At 42.5% G+C, this 22,497-nt stretch overlaps 1 protein-coding gene across 1 annotated transcript in view; it reads left to right on the top strand.

The window, feature by feature from the left end:
* Positions 1-22,497, top strand: part of IMPG1 (interphotoreceptor matrix proteoglycan 1) — a 120,814-nt gene that overhangs the window by 79,031 nt on the left and 19,286 nt on the right. The window contains exons 13-14 of the mRNA XM_070558991.1: positions 14,141-14,688; positions 17,164-17,383. Coding sequence (XP_070415092.1) covers positions 14,141-14,688; positions 17,164-17,383 — 768 coding nt within the window. The remainder of the gene's footprint in view (positions 1-14,140; positions 14,689-17,163; positions 17,384-22,497) is intronic.

Here is a 22,497-nt window from a genome sequence, read left to right as displayed (position 1 = left end):
CCAGAGGAGGGACTGGATTTGTTTGTTAATTGCTACTGCCCTGGGGCCTCACAAGTCCCTGACGCTGACACTAGATAGTCTGTGATTTCTGCTGAATAAATACAAGCACACACGAATGAATGAAGTCCTGGCAAAGAGGAAAGCGTCAACAACTTTTGGCTTTTTTTGTGGAAATAAAATGGATATGTTAAGAAAATATAGCTTTAGTGCTGAACCTGTCATAAATTGATTTTGAGTAGGACTTTTACGTTTTTTCAGTCTCAGATTCTTTATCCGTAGATGGGGAACATCCACCTTGCTTTTCTCAAAGAGGTGTTAATACACATAAATGAAACAAAGAATGAGGCTAGGGAAAAGAAAGCAAGAACAAAATATGCCAGCAGTGACAGAATATATTGGGACTCATTAAAAGGAAACGTGGAGGAAGCACAAAAATGCATGATCTTGCATGAAAGGCTGCCCGGCACAGCAGACGAGGGGCACTGCCTGTGAAGGAGAGGTAGCCTGGAGAGGGGCCAGACCCAGACAGCACAGGAAGCAGAGGACAGAGAACCAGGACAAAAGGCCACAGGAAGGTTTATGCTTACTAAGTATTGAAGCAACTGACATTGAATCAAATAATGGGAAAAGTTTTGATTTGCTATGGCAAATAAATTACAAATTTGCATACAATGTAATTACCCTTTATAATGTTTATTAAAACCTCTGAGGATCATTTTGTGGCTATCAACTCCCTTAGTTTATGTTTGTCAGGGAAAGTTTTTATTTCTCCAGCATATCTGAAGTATATTTTCACTGGATAGAGTGTTCTTGGCTGAAAGTTTTTGTCCTTCAAATATTTGAATATGTCATTCCATTCTCTCCTAGCTTGAAAGGTTTCTGCAGAGAAATCTGCTGAAAGCTTGATAGGGGTTCCTTTGGGGGTTATTTTCTTCTGCCTTGCTGCCCTTAGTATTCTTTCTTTGTCATTCACTTTTGCCAGTTTCAATACTATATGCCTTGCAGTAGGTCTTTTTACATTGACATATTTAGGAGATCTGATAGTCTCTTCCACATGGATTTCCACCTCCTTCCCTAGGTTTTGGAAGTTCTCAGCTATTATTTCTTTGAACAAGATTTCTGCTCCATTCTCCCTCTCTTCTCCTTCTTGAATACCTACAATTCTTATGTTGCATTTCCTAATTGAGTCAGATATTTCTCGGAGACTTTCTTCATATCTTTTTCGTCTTAGTTCTGTCTCCTCCTCTATCTGGAGCATTTCAACATGTCTCTCTTCAATTATGCTGATCCGTTCCTCTATGATGTCCACTCAAGCATTCAGGGAATCCATATTTTGTTTTATTTCTTTCATTGTGTCATTCATCTCATTTCATTGTGTCATTCTGATTGATTCTTCTTTATAGTTTCAATCTCTTTTGTGAAGTAGCTCTTGAACTCGTTGAATTGTTTCTCTACATTCTCTTTTAACTTGTTGATTTTCTTAATCACAGCTATTTTGAATTCCCTGTCATTTAGATTACATATTTCTGTGTCCTCGGGACTGATTTTTTTAGTACTTGTCATTTTCTATCTGGTCTGGAGATGTAATATAATGTTTGATATTGCTGGAAGGAGTGGCTCTGTTTTTTCACATCCTGGTGTTATTTGATCACAGTTACCACCTATTGCCACTGGGTGGGGGTCAAGAACCATGTTCTGGCCCCTCTGCCTTCAGCTGAAATCCCAGGGGCTGGAGCTAGTGCTAGGTGGGTGTGGGGAGGGGAGCTTTCTCCCGCATGCTCTTGGGGTTTTCTCACTCTGCTCTATCTGTTCTCCTGGAGTGTTGGTTTGATGAGGTCACCCCCTGCAAAAGCTCTTGCCCCAGTAGAGGGTTTCCCTCGAGCCTGCCAGGGCCCTTGGGGATCCTTGATGTTCCCGTGAATGAATGTCCCCTCCCCCGTTCCTTCCTTCTCAGAGGCCTCCCGTGGTCTGGAACACAGTCTTTGGGGGAGTGAGTGAAGATTTCTCTTGCCCCATTCCACCTCCTCCGAGGGGGGCTCCAGCCTCTCTGCCCACCATTGTATGACTATGTGGGTCTCTCAGACATTTTTTGTGTTGTGTTTGGATGTCCTCTGTTGGAGTATGAATGTCCTTTTCCTTGTATGTTGGAGGGGAGAGATTACCAGGAAAGCTCACTCTGCCATGACACTGATGTTACCTGAGGATCATTTTGGATAAAGTATGTGGAAACACTTTGCATGGTATAAAATGTCAGATAGGAATAAAATTACTTGGTATTTTGTAGCTAAATCATCAGTATTAGTGAGTGCACCATGAAGTCACTCAAAACTTTGAGACCTGGGGAATTCAGAGTTCCTGCTTTGAAAAGGCTCTCCACGTCTTCCCATCCAGAAAGCTAAGAACACTCTGAGACAGCAGAAAATCCTCACACTGCGCATGTTGTTACTGGCACTGCGAGGTCTTTAGTTCACCTTGAATTCTTTATGGAATGAAGTGAGGTTTAAATAAATAAAGTTTATGCTTAAGTCTTTTGCAATAATCTTAATTTGCCAATTTCCAAACAATTAGAAAAATTTTAAGAAGAGATGGATTGATCACACCACTGACTGACCACCACTAACTGACCCGATTGTCAGTTTCTCATTCACAGACCAAATGCAAGTCCTTCTTGGGTGTGTGCAGAGCACTCTATGCAAGAGGCTCCGAAAGGGAAGGCCCCAGGTCTTTCCTCAGGCAGCGTATGTTCCTGGCACTGGCACTTCCAATCCAGTGGAGACACTCCAGATCTGATTCACTTATGACTTTGTAACTTCCTACTTTCCCAAAAGAAAATTCAGCATTCCTCCAAAATTCCTGTCCATGTTTCATTTCTTTCATTTACTGGTAGAAAAACAACTCCAAATAAAAACAAGTCTCTGCTCATCCTTTAGAATGCATGTTTGATTTTTAAATCTACTTTATTTTTTGTTTAAACTGCTGAATATTTATTGCAATTAAGAAAATCCTCATTAAACATACCTTCAATGTTTTTATGATATTCTTATGAAAACTTTTTGTGAAGTAAACAATTTTCCAAATTTGCACTGACATGTTTGCATTATTTCAAAAATAACACTTGCTTTGATCTTAGCAGTTCACAAACAAAATTGCTTAAGGTCGTTCTCTGAAGAGACTCTCCTGAAGCCAGACTGCTATCTCCAATGCACACCCCTTTGCATACCAATGATCACAGCTTGTGGTTCAAAGAATTGCACTCGCTAAATTTTGCTTTCTTATATCATGTTTACCTTTGCTTCTCACCACATCCCTCAAGCCAGCAGGGCAGGTCTCACTAGCCTCCTTTCACAAACACATACCCACCAGCTAATGAGAGTTGAGTCTCCCTTTTGTGCCTCCCAAAGCACCCTGGGTGTCCTCTTTCGCAGCACTTGGCATACTTGTGATTACATGGTTAGTGCATGAAGACTGAAAGTTCCGTGAAGACGAAGGCCAGGTCTGTGGAGTTCTCCACTCTAGCGCCAGCAGTGCAGCGAGGTGGGTTCTGGAGTCTGTGTGCATCCAGACCCCAGCTCGGCCACTCGCAGCCTTGGGCAAGTTACTTAACCTTTCTCTGTGCCTCAGTTTTCCATCCGTAAAATAGTCATCATAATACTTATCTCATGGGATTCTTGTGAAGATTTAGTTAATAAGTACAATGCTTAGAACTGTGCCTGGTATGTATCAAGTAATCAAGAAATGAAAGCTCTTATTATGACCTAGTAAAATGCCTGGCACGAATCAATATGCAATAAATATTTGTTCAATGAATGAGTGATTGAGTGAAGTAAAAGCAGAATTGAATCAAATACTCAAGTATTCCAAGTCCAATGCTTTTTTACTCTTCTTCCATGCTTTCTTGAATGTACAGAAAGCTTAATTTTAGAAAAAAGCAGGATTCCAGCAAACTATTGAACAATGAATTCACTAATTCTCTATAAAAATGATCATTGAATTAACTGAAAATTCCTCTTCTCTTCTCCGGGTTTGAGGCTCTTGTCCTTGATTTTAAGCCAACACACCTTTAAAATAACCATAAATGCATCGTTAGCAATTTATTTAAATTGCTATTTTATGCTGATATATGTTAGTTGTTCACTAAATGTTTGAAGAATGATTGATTTGGAGAATGAATGAAGAATGCATACGTACATATAATTCGGTAAAGTTAGAGCAGTGTGTGAAACAAAATGTACCAGACAATTAAGGACTCAATTTTGTTCAGGCTATTACAATCAGGAGAACGTTCATTAATGAGGAATGGCTCAAAGAAAAGAAGTGGGCAGGTGAGCAAGGGAGTCATCTGTGAGTCCTCTGGGACTCAGGACAGAGTGCACAGCGAGGCTCAGAATCTAGGTGTCATGAGGAACAGTGATTCTTTGCAGTTAGCCCTTTCCCAGAACAGGAAAGGGTGGCGAGATTTCAAAAGGCAATGGATTGAGGTGAGTGGGGGTTGTTAAGTATAGCTAATGTCCGGTAAAGCTCAGATAAAGTTCAATCTTGTCAGCAGAATTCTCAGTGGGCCTGTGGCCCTGTAGGATATGCCTGGCAAATCTGGGGGGAGGGGCACTTTTTGGTTGCTACCATAATGGGAGGGTACTGCTAATATGTAGTGGGAAAAGAAATCCTGTAACATGCAGGACAGTACTACACAACAAAGAATCAGTCTGCTTCCAACAGGATTTTTGTACATCTTGCCAGACATTCATGTATGTGAAAAAAAAAATTATAAACTTCTAAGCCTAGACCTTAACTCTTGTTAAACTTTATTAAACGGTAAAATTATGACTTTCATAAAATTATAAAATGAACATGTATCAAAGATTGTATTTAACAATTAACTAATGAGGAAACAAGGAAGATGTTAAGACTAGTTCAAAGGAGAATCCAAACAACGTACAATCAGCAATTAGAAATGAGGAAATAAATTTACAAATATATGCAAAACCAGTCAATATCCACTGGGAAATGATCAATTGTATTCGACCTGATGAAAATCCTTTGCCCCTCTGTGGATAAGACTAACTTGTGTTACTGTAGGGAGACTACGGATAGCAGATTGCACAGACAAGAAAAGGCACATGAATCAGATGACCTGGAAGCTGCATGAGATAAGACACTTAGTCTTTCTCATTTTTTCCTGACACTTCTTTTTTCGTATAATAATTATTCACAAAATATATTTTTCAAGATTTTAATTTAACTCAAGTTTTCTAGGAACGCAACTGATGTATAACTTCAGGGGAGATTGTATCGTGTTTTGTTTGCACTTTACTGAAGTGCTGACCACCATTTCAGAAAATGACTTACTGATGACCGTGGCGATCATGGTATTTCTGTTGCCAGCACAACATCTGAATCAGTCTGCCTTTGTAGCTATGGAATGCACAGTGATATTTATGGATATTTACATAGAAGTACAGCATATAACTGCTTTATTATGTTTTAGATTGTTGCAACGCCTTTTGAAATACATGTTATTATAAATTATTTTCCTTTTCTTTCTCCTTTATGTTACAGTTTGAACAATGCATTGACTTTTCGAAAGTCTGTATTAGCTTGGTTATATTCTTGATTAAGCTAAGTTCAGGATCATTGAGGGGGTACTACAGAATATTTGTTAGAAAAGGGGGGTAGAGAGTTGATGCGGTTGGGAGCACCTGGCGTGGACGTTGCCAGTTGCAGCCTAGATTAGGTAAATGCCATTCAGAGAGGCAAAACCAGTGTTAGAGACCGCGTTCCTGAGTGTGCAGTCTATGTCTGTCTCTCTGCCCTTCTTTCTACTTACCTTTCCCCTTCCTCTTACTATAAATACAAACACACACCCTGTTCAAAAAGCTTCCCTGTAAATAGGTTGGCATCTAATGTTCCCATTGCAGATCTGAATACTGATAAAACCTTCCAGCATATTTTATGTAAATTATGATGCATTCCTGTATAATAAGAAAGATATGTCTTAAAATAACTATCTTAAACCAAAAGGCAGATTCTTTGCGGCATTCTGATTAAAGCCAGAGTCAGAGACTGGTAGACCTGAAATCCTGCAGTGCAGGTCTGGAAGGGCTTCGTTGGGTACTGGTTATCTATTGCTGCATATGAAATGACTCTACAACTTAGTGGCTGAAAGCAATAATAAACATTTATTACCCCTCCCAGTTTCTGCTGCTCAGAAATCCAGGAATGACTTGACCGGGTGGTTCAGGCTCAGAGTCTCTCGTGAGGTTGCAGTCAAGATGTCAGCTAAGGCTATAATCCTCTCGAGACTTGACAGGGCTGATGGAGTTACTTCCAAGTGATTTACTAACATAGCTGGCAAATCGACTATAAGAAGGCCTCAGTTCTTCCTCATAGGAGCCTCGCCACATGGCTACTTGAGTGTCCTCACAACATGGCAGATGAGTCACTCCAGAACAGTTGATTCAAGAGAGCAAGGTGAAGAAGTAATATCTTTTATGATCTAGTCTCAGAATCACGCATCATCACTTCCATAGCATGCTGTGGAAGGCAGGCCTAAGCAGTGTGAGAGGAGGCCCTACTGGGCAATGAAGAACAGGAAGGAAGGACCATCGACAACCATGTTAGAGGCTGACTCCATGGAATGCTTTGTATGCTTTCCATAGTCCCAAATTCACATTTTCTTTAATTGTAATCTTTATTATTTCCTCAGATACATAGGAAGTTGTTAGTAGAGAGACAAATATATTGATTATTTCACTTTGCAAGTCAAAGCTGGGAAAACACCACCTTTGCAATAATCTTGGAATAAGTAATTCATAAGCCATTCAGAACTGAACTATGACCATCATCGTATGTCAAATCCACGTCACAATTACTTCATATGTCCCAAAATGTTCATTTCTTCAGAGAAAACAATCACAAATTTTATTAAGGCCACCAACAAACCAGGGAAACACCTAGATGGGCTCTTTTTCTAAATGCACACTCACCTTTTCCTTACATGGGGCTGATCCTAAATTGAAAACTATTAGAGATGATGTTAGAACCAAGAAAGTAATTAGGTGTCACGCAGCTCCAAGCTCTATCGTTTTTATGTTATATGAGGCAGGGTTTAAGTCTAAGATTTCACAGAGTCACCATTTTTGTTTAGTGAGGGAAAAGTGGAACAAACTAAACTGGAAAAAAAATATGTCTTTGCTTGAAGATTTGAGAAGAGAAATGCATCACATCAACATATACAGACACACACATTTCCTTCTGCTGACGCCCGGTCAAGCGGGCACTCATCTTTGCAGCCTTGGGCTAATGCTCTTCATTACCCACTTGAATCACTGAAGAAGACATAAGTAGACAGATACTTCAGAGACTCCAATAATTCACATCAAGTAGCAAGTGCATAGTGTATAATCAGTTGGAAGCTTATAAAATGGCTTAAAATAAATGGAGAATTTTTTAAAATATCTCTTGTACAGTACCTAGAACAAAACAGGTGCCAAATAAGTATTAGTTTCTTCCCATTCCATCCTCAATCCTGCCTCTCAAGAGTCTAAGACTAGATTTGAGCCTATAACCTCATGGCAACATCTACTAAAACAAGAAGAAAGCCCTAGGAAGTCCTCCAGGGTTTAGGAATTAAGTTTCTACCAGTTTCAGTTTTGATCTAGATGTTATTTTAATGTTATTAATAATAATAAAGATTTGGTGGTAAAATATTTTTGCTTCTGTTGTGGCTCTGCTTAAGACTTTTACTTAGTTGTGTACATTTGAAATTTCACATTTACACCAAATAACTAAGGAGCTATTTTTTAATCTGAGGTTTACAAAAACCTAAAAATAACATCTGCGAGAAAAACTTTTAAAAGTGTACTTATGTAAATGTATATTTATGTGATGTGTATTTATGTATTTCAAGGAGCAGAAGAGATAACATAGGAGATTTCAGAGATCTTAAACTTCACCAAAATTAGCATATTTGTGTTGGGTGACTAAACAATAGGCTTTTTTAAAATAGTGGTTACCCTTATCTTTTTAAAATGGTACATGCTCACTACTTAAAATGTTAAAGGATGGAGAAAATTACCAAAAAATGAAAATAAACTAGTGATGCTAAAATTTTGCTACTCAGAAATAACTGAATGATATCAGTCATTCCAGATATCTCTCAATCCACTGTAAAAGATAGGCTAGATGGAAGCACCTTTGCAGACTTGTAATTTCCTGTGATGCCATTCTAATAAATGGATTACATTTAATTTTACTTAACTTTAACAGAAGAAAAAGAAACTAAAATGACACTCAAGAAATTGCTGAATTTCAAATAAATATTTCCTTCCTTCATGAGATATTCATTCTTAAAAGATCCGTAAAGGCTAAGAAGAAAGATTATCTAAAATATCAATGCAGAGTCATTATCATTTGCACCATATGTGTCAATATTAGGCAGCATTTTTGATGTACAGCCCTGAAAGATAACATCTTCAGAATATTCATAGTTCCGCCGGCTTCCTTCTCCCACACCCTAGGTTTTGGTAATTAGGTGAGAATTTTACCATTGTCAAGGTTTATAAACTTAAAATTGGTTCTACAACCACAACACTCAGCTTCTTGGACAGATTTCCATATTTAAATGGAGTTGAACAGACCCACTCCCAACCTTCTACCACAGCTTCTCCAGTCCCAAGTTTTCAGTTTGAATTTACCTTTTAGTTGTATGGAATGTCCATCACATAATTGTTTAAAGAAGGGTTGACAGGTGCCAAAGCTCCTGAGGGTTTGGCTACTCAAAGGAAAACTATTTCTCTGTTCACAACCCTTCTGATATCAAATATGTAGGGGTTTTTCCCACATCAACTGGGTGTCTTACAATTCTATTATGACACTACCTACCTGGGATTTGTGCAGACCCCACCGTTAAAGAGCTCAGTTCCACAAGACTGCCCCCACTTCAGATCCCAGTTGCAAGTCCCAGGCTGTCACTCGTACTTCTGATCAGCCAGCTATAAATAGGGAGTTCCCAAAGTTCATGGCTGCCACCTGAGGGACTGGCTCTCAAATCACCCAGCTCTGAAAGCCAATGGGGCTCCAGTCCCCCGGAACCACAGAAAACAGAGAGGCAGCTTAAATGGACTTGCAGGCCTGCCTCTGGCTCTCCCCCTGCGCTCAGCACACAGGGAGCAGGCAAAAATCACCCAGCTCCCAGTTTCTCCCCGGAACAGAACGAGTTTCACTGCATACCTTCCGAAGCATTGGAAATTTAGGAGCTCTCTGTCGGGAGCTGGAGGCAGACACCAAATCTATATTTCTTATTACATCACAGCTACTTAACGACTTGACTTTGGCGTTTCTCACTCTGCCGTGTTCACTGGTGCCACTCTCTGTTATTTCTTACAAGTGCATTGGAGTATACAATTGTCTCAAAATAAAAGGTTTATTTTTTTAAAAGTCAAATCATATTAGAGTATTCTGACAAATACATCATTTTTCTCTCTCACACCTCCCCGCTGTGAAGTTCCACTTACCAAAAGTAGTCCCTTTAACTCAATTAGCTATTTTTTCTGGCATTTACTCTTCTTATATTTTTGAATAACATATACCTTTTGAGTCATCAGTTTTATATATTATTTACTTTCTAGTATTTTAAATAAGAATTTCAGTTTCTTATGATACCATCCCCTCTCAATATGGTGATAACTATCATTAAATCAAAATTCAGTGTTTACATTATATATTATTCACAGCTGACCTATTTGCTCGAGGTCTGCTTTCTTTTTCCTCAAGTCAATGTTTTCTTTGATTTTTTTTTCCATTTGCTTAGTTTTCTTTGCACTTATTGCCAATTCTCCTCAAATTTTCCATTGAAATTTCCAGTATAATTTTCCACATCAGGTAACCCGCCATGTCCAATTTTCAGAGACCCCTTCTCTTCTCTTTGGACTGTTCCTCTCAAGGCTTTCTGGATGACTGTCACCTGGGCCTTCCCTTTGCTATCCTCCTCAGAATCTCCTTGGCCCTTCTCCCGCATTGGATTCCCTGATCCCTAGATCTCAGGCTTTCTCTCTCCAGGCTTACGCTCTTGTTTTGTGGAGCACATCCTTTAGCAGTTTTATCAAGTTAAAAAATTTGGTACAATGGCAGCAGGCTTGATGATACAAGCATTCCATATACCTGGCTCTCCAGACTGATCCAGTCTTAACTGGTTGCCTTTTACACCTGGGGTCCCTATCTCCCTGAGAGACCCCTTTACCATATTCCTGGGGATTTCTCTAACTCTTTTTCAGTATCCCATTTCTTCCTATTTCTTGGTTAACCCAATCATTTCAGGTAAACACATCCTCAGAAAGGGTGCCTGGGAGGAATTTTTTGAGACTTTGTGTGTTTGAAAATATCTTGAGTCGCCCTCACACTTGATTGATGGTATAGATCTCCATTCTAGCCGTGCTACCTTCCCAGCTAGCTGTTTCTAGAACATGAAAAATATCCTTCTTCCTTTGAGTTTCTCATCAGCATTTGCTGCATGGCTGGATCCTCTCACTTCCTTCAGGTCTTGCTCAAATATTATATTTTCAGCGACCACCCTATAGAAAATTGCACACCCAGCCTTCCCAACCCCTTTCCTGCTTCATTTTATTTCCAGAGCACTTACCACCACCTGCTATACCATATATTCCCCTTTGTTTATTTTATTTACTTTCTATCTTTCTCCACTAGATGGTGAGCTCCTTGGGGCCAGAAACTTTTATCTGTTTTGTTCACTGATGTGTCCCAGCACCTAGAACGGTGCCTGGCACATAGTAGGCTGTCAATACCTATTTGTTGAATGAATGAATAATAAGCATTTATGTTCTGTATCTATAATATTCCAAAAAGGAAGATAATAACGTTATTGTTGTGATCAATAAGAATGGGTTTGTTTAATACAGAATTAAGAACTTGCTGGTCATGCCACTTGAAGATCTAAAGATTGTGGAATCTTTTCTTTTTAGATTTTTAAACTTAAAATAGGCAACCACTTGATATTTATGATGTAGTGTGTATATGTACACATGTGACCCTTTCTAGCAGCATTAAAAATAGCCTTTCATCTGCACTTGTCCCTCCCTCCTTGCTCATCTTCTGCTTACCTTTCTCTGGCTATTGATGGGGCCTTTGGCTGCCCCCACTGTACCCATCTTCACCCCTTACCAGCTTATCTCACTTTGGGCCTCAGCTAGCCCTGAGTTTGTCTATTTTGGATTGAACCATTTCATCTATGGCCTTTGCTTTTGGACAAGTCTCCTGCCCAGAAAGTGACCAAAACAGCCTTTTACTCTGCACCCAGCAGCTGGGCTTCTAACCAGCACCCCCACCGTGCACAAGTCCCTATGAACACACCTTGCCCCCTCACGGGAACCCCACACACCTTCTATCATAACAGCTGAAGCTCACATTATTTGGGGTCTGCTTATTTTGCACATCTCATAATGAATGGTCTTGGCCTTTAGTGTTTGACTTCTCCGTTACAGTGTAAAACACTTAATGTTGGAACAGCCTGTGTCCCTGCCATGTCTAATTTTTACATAAGAATCTGATGGAAACATAATTATTTAAAATACACTTATAAGTGGTGGTAAGGTTTGGATAATATTCTTACTTCAAAGGAATTGACTATACCCTTAGTAGTTTCAATATCAAGCCAAGAGAGAGTAGAAGGAGTCTTTAAAATCACATTTAAATAGAGCTGTTAGAGGGCCAGGCCCATGACCGAGTGGTTAAGTTTGCACACTCTGCTGCGGCGGCCCAGGGTTTCACCAGTTCAGATCCCGGGCACGGACATGGCACCGCTCATCAGGCCACATTGAGGCGGCGTCCCTCATGCCACAACTAGAAGGACCTGCAACTAAGATATACAACTGTGTACCAGGGGGATTTGGGGATAAAAAGCAGAAAAAAAAAAAAAAGATTGGCAACAGTTGTTAGCTCAGGTGCCAATCTTTAAGAAAATAAATAAATAAATAGGGCTGCTAGATTCAGCAAAGAAAAATATAAGATGACCAGTTAAATTTGAATTTCAGAAAAACAACAAATAATTTTTTAGTAGAAGTATATTCTCGTGGGAATCCTGTATTTTATCTGGCAACGCTACATTTAAATAGCCAACTGCTCCACCAGTGAAATAACCTGGCTAGGTTTATTGTGAATGTGAGTGATTAATGTTAAGATGCCACAAAGGGAAAGAGTTAGAAAGTCATTTTTGTTGGTTGATGACATAATGCAGCAGACTATTTTACTCTGACTAAAGTCTGTATGGTGAGAAAGCCGTGAATAATGAGATGCTGGCCCAGGAGGCAGATGAAGATGTCCATCATTATGCTTCCTCCCTGACCCTTTTCTGGGGGGGCACAGAGATCACATCACAGGAACACAGATTCAGATGCATTTCCCCTGTGGCACAAAGGAGTCAAATCAAATCACGGAGAGCACTTGAAGCCTTTCGATTTACTCATCCCAGATCCTTCCATGGCCGTCTTAGTCAGCTCAAGATGCTATAACAAAATATCGCAGACTTGGGGGCTTAAACAACAGAGATTTATTCCCCACAGTTCTGGAGGCTGGGAGTCCAAGATCAGGTTGCGGGCTGATTCAGTTCCTGGTGAGATCCTCTTTCTGGTTCACAGCCTTCTTGCTGTGTCCTCCCATGGCGGAGAGAGATCATCTCTCTTGTGCCTTTTCTTCTAGGGGCACTAATCTCATCCACAAGGGCTCCAGTCTCACAACCTAATCACCTCGCAAAGGCCCCACCTCCAAATACTGTCACCTCGGCGATTAAGCCTTCAGTCTATGAATTTGGGGAGGATACAAACATTCAGTCCACAGCAATGGAGATTTGAATACTGCTACAAGTGTATGTCCAGAGAGATCTTGGATGTTAGGAAACATCATTCTGACAGTTGAGTGAATTTTAGGTAAACAGACTAGACACCTCCCCAGATGAGAGATAAAAGGGCGCTCCTCTGAAATCTGAGTACAATTCACCAACAGGCAGATTTTATTTTGGAAACTAATAAAACTAATATGATTCCACTTTTCAGGGCTGTTTATCACTTGGAGTTTCAGTTCGGGTGATTGCAGTCTAGTAAATTAGCTGACAGAGAGTCCAAAGATGGTATCTGCGCCCAGACAGTCCATTCATCATGCTTAGTCTTTGGATCTCAGCACAGCTTTCCCGTAGACGTGCCAAAATGCCACTGAAGTAATCACAGGAAGCTCCCTGTTTGGATCCACCTAATGCCTTAAATATTGTCAGTGGCTCTGGATTTAGGCTTATTGGAGTATTTTAATAACCCACCAATCTCTTTATCTGGAAGTTTCATATAACCACTTTCTTGGTTCATAAATACTTATTGATTTTAATTTTGCACCAAAAAGGCAGTGGACTGCAGTGGATCAATGTGTACCCAAGAAAGCAATGCAAAGGGGTGGCAGAAATTACCGAGGTATAATCACGTAAAAGTGACAAAATCTTGAAATATTATCAAATATTTAGCAAGTTGTATGGTCAATATAAACTTCAAATTATATATGCAACTCACACCTTTACTCTTGCCATATCATTTTGAAAATTTGCAAGTTATTCAGTCAGAATATCCAATTTTGGAAAAGCATAAATTTAAATTGTAATTGGTAAAACTACCAAAATGTGATAACTGGGATCCAAAAACTCCAATTGCATAAAATTCAGCCTGGCAGGACTGGAAAGTAGATAAAATTTCAGGGCCAAAACTGCACAACTAATTGGCTGGGAGTTCTGGGTGGGGATGTGGGATCCAAATCTATTCCAATGCCACCTGTGGTTTGGCACCACCTGGTAACATAGTCAGTTTTTACCAGGTGGTCCCTAGGTGTGGTGTGTGTGGCTGGGCAGTAATTCCAGAAATTCTAGGTCACTGGTGCTCTTTAAGTCTCATCTACCCAGAAGTATCGGGCCTGAATAGAATGAGCACAGGGACTCTGTTTGTCTCCTTAGGTTGCTTGCCCTTTCTTGTTTTTTAAAAGATGATATTAAACTAATCAATGCAAATGCATTTTGTTAAGTTAAGTTTAACTTTGGATTTTCTTTTTTGCTTTCCACTCTTTGGGGAAACACATGGACATAATGAATCGGTCTCAGGAGCTTCCTCCACAGATGGTTCTGGGTCTTCACCTACTATGGCCTCTACCTCCCTATCAGAAACTCTACCTTTCTTTACTGCTTCGAGCATCTTCTCTCTGACTGATCAAAGTACCATCGACATCATGTCCATTGACCAGACAGTACAAAGCCCCGGGCTACCCATCCCCACAGGTGATTATTCTGCCGTCAATCAGTCAGCTCTGGAAATTTTATATTCACCTGCTCCTTCAGAAGACAGCAGGGCGAGTACACGCAGTCAAGATATAGTCAGAGACTTCGATGGAATGGAGCTGTCTAGCATGCCTGCCGCCTCTGAGGTACCAGGACTCAGTGGATATGTTTCCAGCCCGGATCATTTCTTGGAGAATACCACTCCAGTCCCAACTTCACAGTACATCACCACTAGCTCTATGACCGTCGCTGCCAAGGGCCAGGAGCTGGTAGTGTTCTTCAGCCTGCGTGTCGCCAACATGCCCTTCTCCAATGATCTATTCAATAAGAGCTCTCTGGAGTACCAAGCTCTGGAGCAACGATTCACACAGCTGGTGAGTGGGCACTGCTTACAAGTCTCTGTCTCTTCTTTGTTTTTTTGTTGTTACTGTGTAATATGATCACTGGCTGTCTTGAGCAATTCAGGTTGGAAGAGACACGCCTCTGAGATGGCATTCAGCTAGAGTGTGGAGATGCATTTAGATCCAATAAGCAAGTGAGTTCCGTGATGGACACAGACACTGCTGACCAGCCTCTTGAGAACAAACTCATCCTTAAGATCTTTTTATTATAGTTCTTCCTAAATTAGTTTTCCCAGGAATAATACATAGTCACTCAAGTACTGAACTTGGAATTTAAAAGTGATATAAGCGGACTTTTCCTAAGTTGTAATGCCACAAGCTGTTTTCCAGCCATCTGACAAAGGTACAAAGCTAGAATGGTCCAACACAGATGAGACTGAGAGTTCAGGGGTACGGGCTCCTTTTTTGGTTCCCATTAAGTTCCTGTAAACCTAAAAAATGGCTAAGTGGCTTATCATTCCTGATCCTTAACAAAGAAACTGAGAAGATGGTCATAATAGCATACATCTGTGATTATAAAACATCCCGAAAACTCACATTTGTTTCTACATGTACAATAAGAAATACACGTACAATAAGAAACGTGAACTACGCGTTGCCTCTCCCAGTGAATGAGAGTCAAGTACACCATCATATCACACAGATTGCAGAATTTCTAAAAATAACAGAAAACATATTTGTAAGGTTCATATACGTTATTATGCAAATTAAAACCACATAAAAACCAATTCTTCAAGTGAAGTTTAAAGGAAGACTTGACTTTGAAGGAAGACTTTGTGCCGTCTTTCCACCCCTCCCCCCCCACAATGAAGTGAGCAGATACTGGAACAATGTGAGGGCCAGAGTCCAAGTGCACCTTGCCCAGGTGTGTTACTTAGGCTGCATGCTAAGCTGCCTTAATGAAGAGATCAAAAATACAGTCACTTAAATAAGATGCAAGTTTATGTCTCTTTCCCTTTGTGGGTCGAACAGCTTTGCTCTGCCGTGTCATCCAGGGGCTCGCGTGCCTTCTGTATTGCATTCTGCCAACCCCAAGGGCGTTTCCTCATTCACACAGTGAAAGCTGGGTCACTGGGACATCTCTGTTTCCACTTGTGAGAAGGGGAAAGAGAGGAAGCCCAGAGCAAGCAATTTCCTAGGCAAGCAATATCAAAGTTGCCGCCATCTCTTCCACTCATATTCCATTGGTCGCGTGGTCACACTTTGCTGCAAGGGAGGCTGGGAAATGTGGTCTCCAGCTAGGCAGCCGCTTTCGCATGAAGAAGAGGAGAATGGATTTGGGAGAAGGGAGCAGCCAGTCGTCTGCACACGAGGTGAAGATGGGGAATTCCCACCAGAGGCCAAAGCAGTGCTAAGACACAAAGAACGAGCCCATCAGGGTGAGTGGGAGAGATCTGGAGAGAGTGGATTGAGAAGAGAAGTTCCACACTTGGTGTAAAATTTTATTTTATTTTCACAATAACGTTGTGGGGAGAAGGGTATCAAAATGTGGGTCAGGGTCAGAGTCACAATTCTGGTGGGGTGGAGACAGAGACAAAGAACAAGCAGGTCTGGACCAAGCCTGGGAGAGTTCAGCTCACACTGTGTGCTCCTGACTTCGAGGTGTTGGTTCACGAAGGAGGGGTCACTTTCAGGGTCAGGACAGAGCGACGTCGCTGAGCATCAAGCACTTCTGAATGAGGATCTGAAGGATGGCTGTGGCTCCCAAGACGCAGGTGTGGGAACCTGCCCCAGGCATACGTGTGAGAATATTAAATTATAGTTTGGAAAAGGTCCTTAGGGAACCACTTTTTCTTCTCCCTCGTTATTCGAATAAGGCACTGAGGTACAACACCATGGTTAAGTGGCTTGAGGAAGGTCACCAAGCAAGTTAGGGACAGTTCCAGGACTGACACCCAAGTCTCCTGCCTGCCAGGTCCCTGCTGTTTCCATGGCACCGCATTTGTGTTGACCATGAAACATGTCCTGCATAGACAGACAAGTGGGCGTTCAAGCTGCTGTGTATTTCGATAGGTGATTTCAAATTGGTTGCTTCCAAATAGATGTCCATTTAGACCGGCATAGGTCAGTCTGCTCTAGGGCTCAGCTTGGAACATGTTTTTATTTGCTTGGATTTTTTTTTAATAACTGAACCTGGCATTCCTGCTTTGCTGATAGCATTGGCCTGGATTTGTAAAAATCCTCTGTTCTCACAATGCATCATGAAGAAAACCATTGCCCATCCATCTCCATACACAGATAGAAAGGTGGAAATATGGGGTGTAATCACTGCAAATAGATCATTAAATGGTGGTCTTCTGGTCTCACGTTAAATGCAACCGCAAAAATAGAAGCAATAAGAAAGGAACTGAAATTGATGCCTCAGATAATGAAAAGCGAATATAAATGAATTAGCAGCAGCTGAGCACTTAGAACAGCGTTAAGAGTAAACCGTCTTTGATTTTGCAGCTGGTTCCATATCTACGATCCAATCTTACGGGATTTAAGCAACTCGAAATACTGAACTTCAGAAACGGGAGCGTGATCGTGAACAGCAGAGTGAGGTTCGCCAGGTCGGTGCCATATAACCTCACCGAGGCGGTGCACGGGGTCTTGGAGGGTTTTCGCTCGGCGGCAGCCCAACAGCTCGATCTGGAAATAGACAGCCACTCTCTCGACATTGCGCCAGGTAAAAGAGTCCCACCCTGAACCTTGCGGGAGCTTTTTGGTTTTCTTTGCTTGTTTGTCTAAGCATGCAGGTCAGCAAGAACCAAATGAAAATTACACTCGATAGAATAACCTTTTGGAGGCTGTGGGTCACCCCATGAGAAAGGCAGAGTCTTGAGGCAGGAAGAGAAGTTTTCCTACAGCCAACAGCAAAGAACAAGCAGGCTTCTTGGCTTACCATCTGGGACCTCTAACCTCCCCTCAGAACAAAACTTTCACTGAGCGTAAGCGTTGTTGTTGGCTAATGTAGCCCACAGCCATGCTAATCTACATTCTCTTAAAAGTCAAAAGCACTTTCTCAGTGAACTACAACAACCCGGGGGGCTCCTACTCAAGAAACCTTTCAGTCTAACTACCAAATCACTCCTTCCTAAGACAATTCAAGATGAAACCGACAGCATCCCGAGGAGAGAAAAATAAGCATTAGACCAAAATTCAAACTTGGGGAAAAGCCACTTCACCATCACCAAAGAACGAAGAAAATAACGTCCCTTCCCGCTGTATACCTTAGATCAGTTTCCACAAGCAGATTAAAACAAAGTAGAGTTAGATGTGAAGAAAACTCTTAAAGATCTGGGGGCTTAGCCCAAAGCTACTGAACAGAAAGCCAACATTTGTTCTGCTAATAAAGCCTAGCGGATGGACCATTGTAACCAGCTTTGCCCAAATTGGGAAGTGTTTCCACCATTAGTTTCAAAATTCTATTTGCTAAGCAACTGAAGGAAGTTTTTGTAATTCCCTGGAGTTTAAGGGGGCAAGGCTCCGGCCTGACCTTCCAGTCAGCTTCAAAGCAAAGCTTCCTAATTGGCTGTGAATTAGTGGAGTATCTCTGACATCCTCTCTGGCTTCCTGTGAACTAACAGAAGGCAGAGGGGAGAGGCCAGGGGTGAATGCAAACAAAAAGGCTCAGTTGGGAGACACTTATCTTTGACAGAGCAGAACTTTCAGCAACTTTAGGAAAATTGCCTCCTAACTGAGTAAACAGCACCATTAAAAAGACAGAGTGCCCTTAGGCGCTGTGGCTGGAGTGCTGACCTCTGAACAGCGGTGGCCCGGGAAGCCCTGTGGACCCCGTAGGAAGTCAAAGTCCTCCTAAATCCTAGTGACAAACAGCCTTCCCCTGCAAACAACCTCAGCGCTGAGGAGGAGCTGGGGCCCGCGTTAGGATCAGGACATGGATTTCCTCAGGCCACTGCCAACAACACAGGGACATGTTGAGGGAGAACTTGGAGGGCAGAGGGGAGGTGAGGGCCCAGGCCCCTCCCTTCCTTCCTCCCTCAGGGAGCTGACAGTCTCCTTAGAGACCCGTCCAGCAACAGGATCAGGTAAAGGTAAGGAGCCAAGCTGCGGCGGGGAGCGCTCGGGTGTGCTGCTGTGGATTCAGGCTTCTCAATGTCGATGCCACTTAAGCAGTGCCTTAGAAAGAGGGCAGGAAGCCAGGAGTGCGTTGCCAGGGAGCATAAGGGACTCTGGTGATGGAAGGAAGCACAGCATAGCCATGACTTTGGAGGGCCAGAGTTCTGAATGTCAGTCCTGTGTGCTAACACGGCACTCAATTTCCATAACTGGAAAATGGAGACAGTAACAGGTCTGAGGATTAACTAAAAGAATATTTACAACACTTAGCATAACATTAGACACAGTGACTAATAAATGTTAGTAGTTAATATTGCAACACTGTCATTATTAACTTGACTGATAACCTGTGACCCCAAAGGGTACAAGTGAGAACAGTAAAAAGTACCATGACTAGGTATTGTGTGGAGCTTGGAACTGAAAGCATTTTCACTAATTTCTTGCGAACAGTTCGGCTGTGTAGCTTTTCCTCTAAGAAGCCAATAGCAATAGAAATGAGATGGTGCTAACGTGGGTTTCAGGCCCTCCTGGAGCCAAATTGATACTGAGTTGCCCAAGGAACGCCTCTAGGCTGCCTGGTGTACTGTGGGGACACGCCCAGTCAGACTTTTAACGTTAGAACCATCGACGAACGCCGGAGTGCACTGGACGACCGGGGAAATGACCTGACTTGATTTCTTACTAAATCTGTATTTTTAATACTTTGAAAACTCCTAGAAGAATGGATAAATAAACAAATGAATGAATGGGAGAAGTCGGCCCAGAAATGGCTGTCATGAGCCAGCTGGGACATGCGTAAGGCCTGAGCAAGAGTTTGAGGACAGCAGAGTTAGGAAGCCAAGTGTGGATTCCATAAAAGTTAAAAATAAACAATGAACCTATGAATTCCTCTATATATATGAAAATGCATAAATCCAATATCCAAAAGGGGTCCTATTTATAGTGAGGCTCTGTGGCTGCTGTGCCAACCTGTCCCCAAAAGCGTTCCTTCCAGTCTGCAGAGTGGGGGAGAGGACAGCCGCGAGCAGGCAGGGAGGAGGGGGCAGGGGCGGGGCGCTTCCTCACGCACGGCTGGGGGCCTGGCTTAGCTATTTCGCCAAAGGCAAAGGGTAGCTTCGCCCACTTGTAACAGCAAGTGCTTGATGATGGGACCTTGACCATCTGCCACCTGCTTAATCCAAAACAAGCAGCACCATCCCTGCCACATAACACACGTCAATGGACGAAAGTCGGTCCCCGCCCCAAGGAACCTGAAGGTGGCCAGAGAGGGACACCTTAGAATGATGCTAGAATCCAAACTACGCCTTTTTCATTCAAAAAGACTTTCTAATGAGCACTTCTGGATATGCCACATGTTGTTGTGAAGGCCTGTGAGTCTGGGGATCACTAAGGAGTGGTCCCATAATGAAGACAGCACTGAGTTTCCTTTGAAATCCCATTTCGTTGAGGCCTGGAGCCTGAACAGAAGAGAGAGCGTGGGGGAGATTATTGTAGGGAACTCCAGCCCCGCGGGGCTCGTCTCAGGCAGCAAAGCGGCCTGTGGTGGTGGGTGGTGGTGCGGGCTGAACAGCCTGCAGCAGCCGCAGAGACAACCAGCACCGTTCAAGAAACAATTACCACAACCCTTGTTAGAGACAGAGAGGAAGCCTTTATTCAAGGGGGACCATCTCGACGGCTGCAGCGGGGAGAGGGGTGACCTCCATTCCAAATACAGCAGGGGCAAGTGGAAGCTTATAGGCAAGCAGCAGGGTGGGCTCAGGAGACAGAAAAGTTCTAAGACAAAACTTCAGGGTCGGGGTGGGGGGATTCTGGCTAAACTGGTCTCACAGGATTCTTTTGGAAGGCAGGTCAGAGCAATCAGACATCGCCACAGGGGATGAGGAACCCACTTAGATATCGAGGGTGATCAGATTTGGAGGATAGGGGATTCTAACTAGCCCAGCTTAGCCGGAATCTTGCCTCAACTGCACAAGGAAGAGACAGACACGGAAGTCCAAAAGCCGAGGCTGAGCTGACACTTCAGAGGAGTCTGAGCAGAGTTTGGTCGAGGAAGTCTTTGTCAACACTGGAGCTGGAGGGGACACCAGCCACACAGGTGTAGGTGGCAGTAGTCGGAGCTGCCATTGGAGGGTGGTGGCTGCCGAGGAGAGGGAGGTGGCCACCCCAGAACCAGCGGGGGTCAGGGAACCACTCAGACACAGACCCGCAAACACTCCCACCCTCATTCTCACGCCAGTCACAGCTCCTTGTCCCTGTTCACAGCCTGTTGCAAACCAGGCAGAGACGACCCAAAAACCCAAACTACTCACAACCACTGCTTCTGAACAGAGTCAAATTCTGACTTCTACGGATCTGCATGTCTTAGAAAACTTCTTGAACCTGAAATTTAAAACGCTGTTCTAAAAAACCTATACAGTTATAGTAAAGTGTTTCGAGCATCAGTTCTCCTGTATAATATTAGTTTGGGAAAATATGTGCAAAATTAGTACTTTGACTATAGAAGAAAAGGGAGTCTAGATTTGAAAACAAATTAAGGGAAAAGATGTAGATGGTTTTCAACAGTTTTCTTCCTTGTAATCTAGAACATGACAGCTACTTGCTTCTAGTTTTTCAGCGTGACCAGCTGATCCAGATTTTCTCCTTTTGGTGTATATTTGAGTGTAAGTTGTCATGGTGATTGACAGGCGAGCTGATTAGAATGTTCAACCAGCCAGTGCAGCCCACTGCTCGCACTGCCTCTCAGGTCCTGGACCCTGAATGAAGATGATGACTTCCAGTTCCTGGAGAATAAGGACTCCAATTCCAATTTACACAGGCCCTGGCTCCATCGCTGGCATGGTCTTTCCTCACGTGTAATGCTTGGACGGATGCCCAGCAGTGCCCATTCCTTGGCAGGTAGTAAGGGAGGTCTGAGGCGTGCGGATAATCAAAACCCCAGATAATGCCAGAAAGTCAGTTAAACAAATACAGGAAAGCTCCCTGACTAAGGTTGGATCTTGAGAATATTTGCTTGACCTCAGTGGTGCTGGTCCAATCTGTCAAGAAAACTCTCCTTGAAAGAGAATTAAAAGGGGAAATCTTTAGAGAGAAAAGGGGCGGCTGCTGGAAATGCTGCATGTCAGGAATGAATACCTAGCTTGTCGATGGGCAAGAAGCCCAAGAATCTGTCCTTGGAAAATGGAGAAGGCATCTTATCACTTTAACCTTTTCCCAGCCAGGATGGCCAAATACAGCAAAACTGAGCTCCTGGTGTCTTACCCCTTTCCCACTTTCTTGGGAAACACAGGGGCTCAGAACGAGGCTACACAACACTGGAGTGTCTCTCGCCTCGCCTCACGGCCCGCCTTCCCCAAGGCTGGGAGCCGCCAGCTGTCCTCCCCCTCTCCCCCAGCCCTTATCAGAGAATAACTCTCAAAATAGGAAAAACACAATTGTCACACAGATAGTGAGCATGTCAAAGTTTTACTTAACTCATTAATAAGGGAATTGTTAGGATGACAAATCTGGTTGAAAGAGGATATGCAAACAGGGATTTTATATGACCAGAGAAAAGAAAGAATGACGAAATGAGAGGGTTAAGCGAAATACAAAACAGAAAACACCATCACTGTATCTTATGCATTTCTATACGACAACTTCTAATTCTGTAGAGTTCTATAATGCCATAATCGATAGTAAATGGTAAGTCAAACAAAACTACTGCCTTCTAGGGGTCAGCAA

The sequence above is a fragment of the Equus przewalskii genome, chromosome 9 (assembly GCF_037783145.1).
Source record: "Equus przewalskii isolate Varuska chromosome 9, EquPr2, whole genome shotgun sequence".
Classification (NCBI taxonomy): domain Eukaryota; kingdom Metazoa; phylum Chordata; class Mammalia; order Perissodactyla; family Equidae; genus Equus; species Equus przewalskii.
Note: the sequence above shows the minus strand (reverse complement) of the source record. Positions and strands in the feature narration are given on the sequence as shown.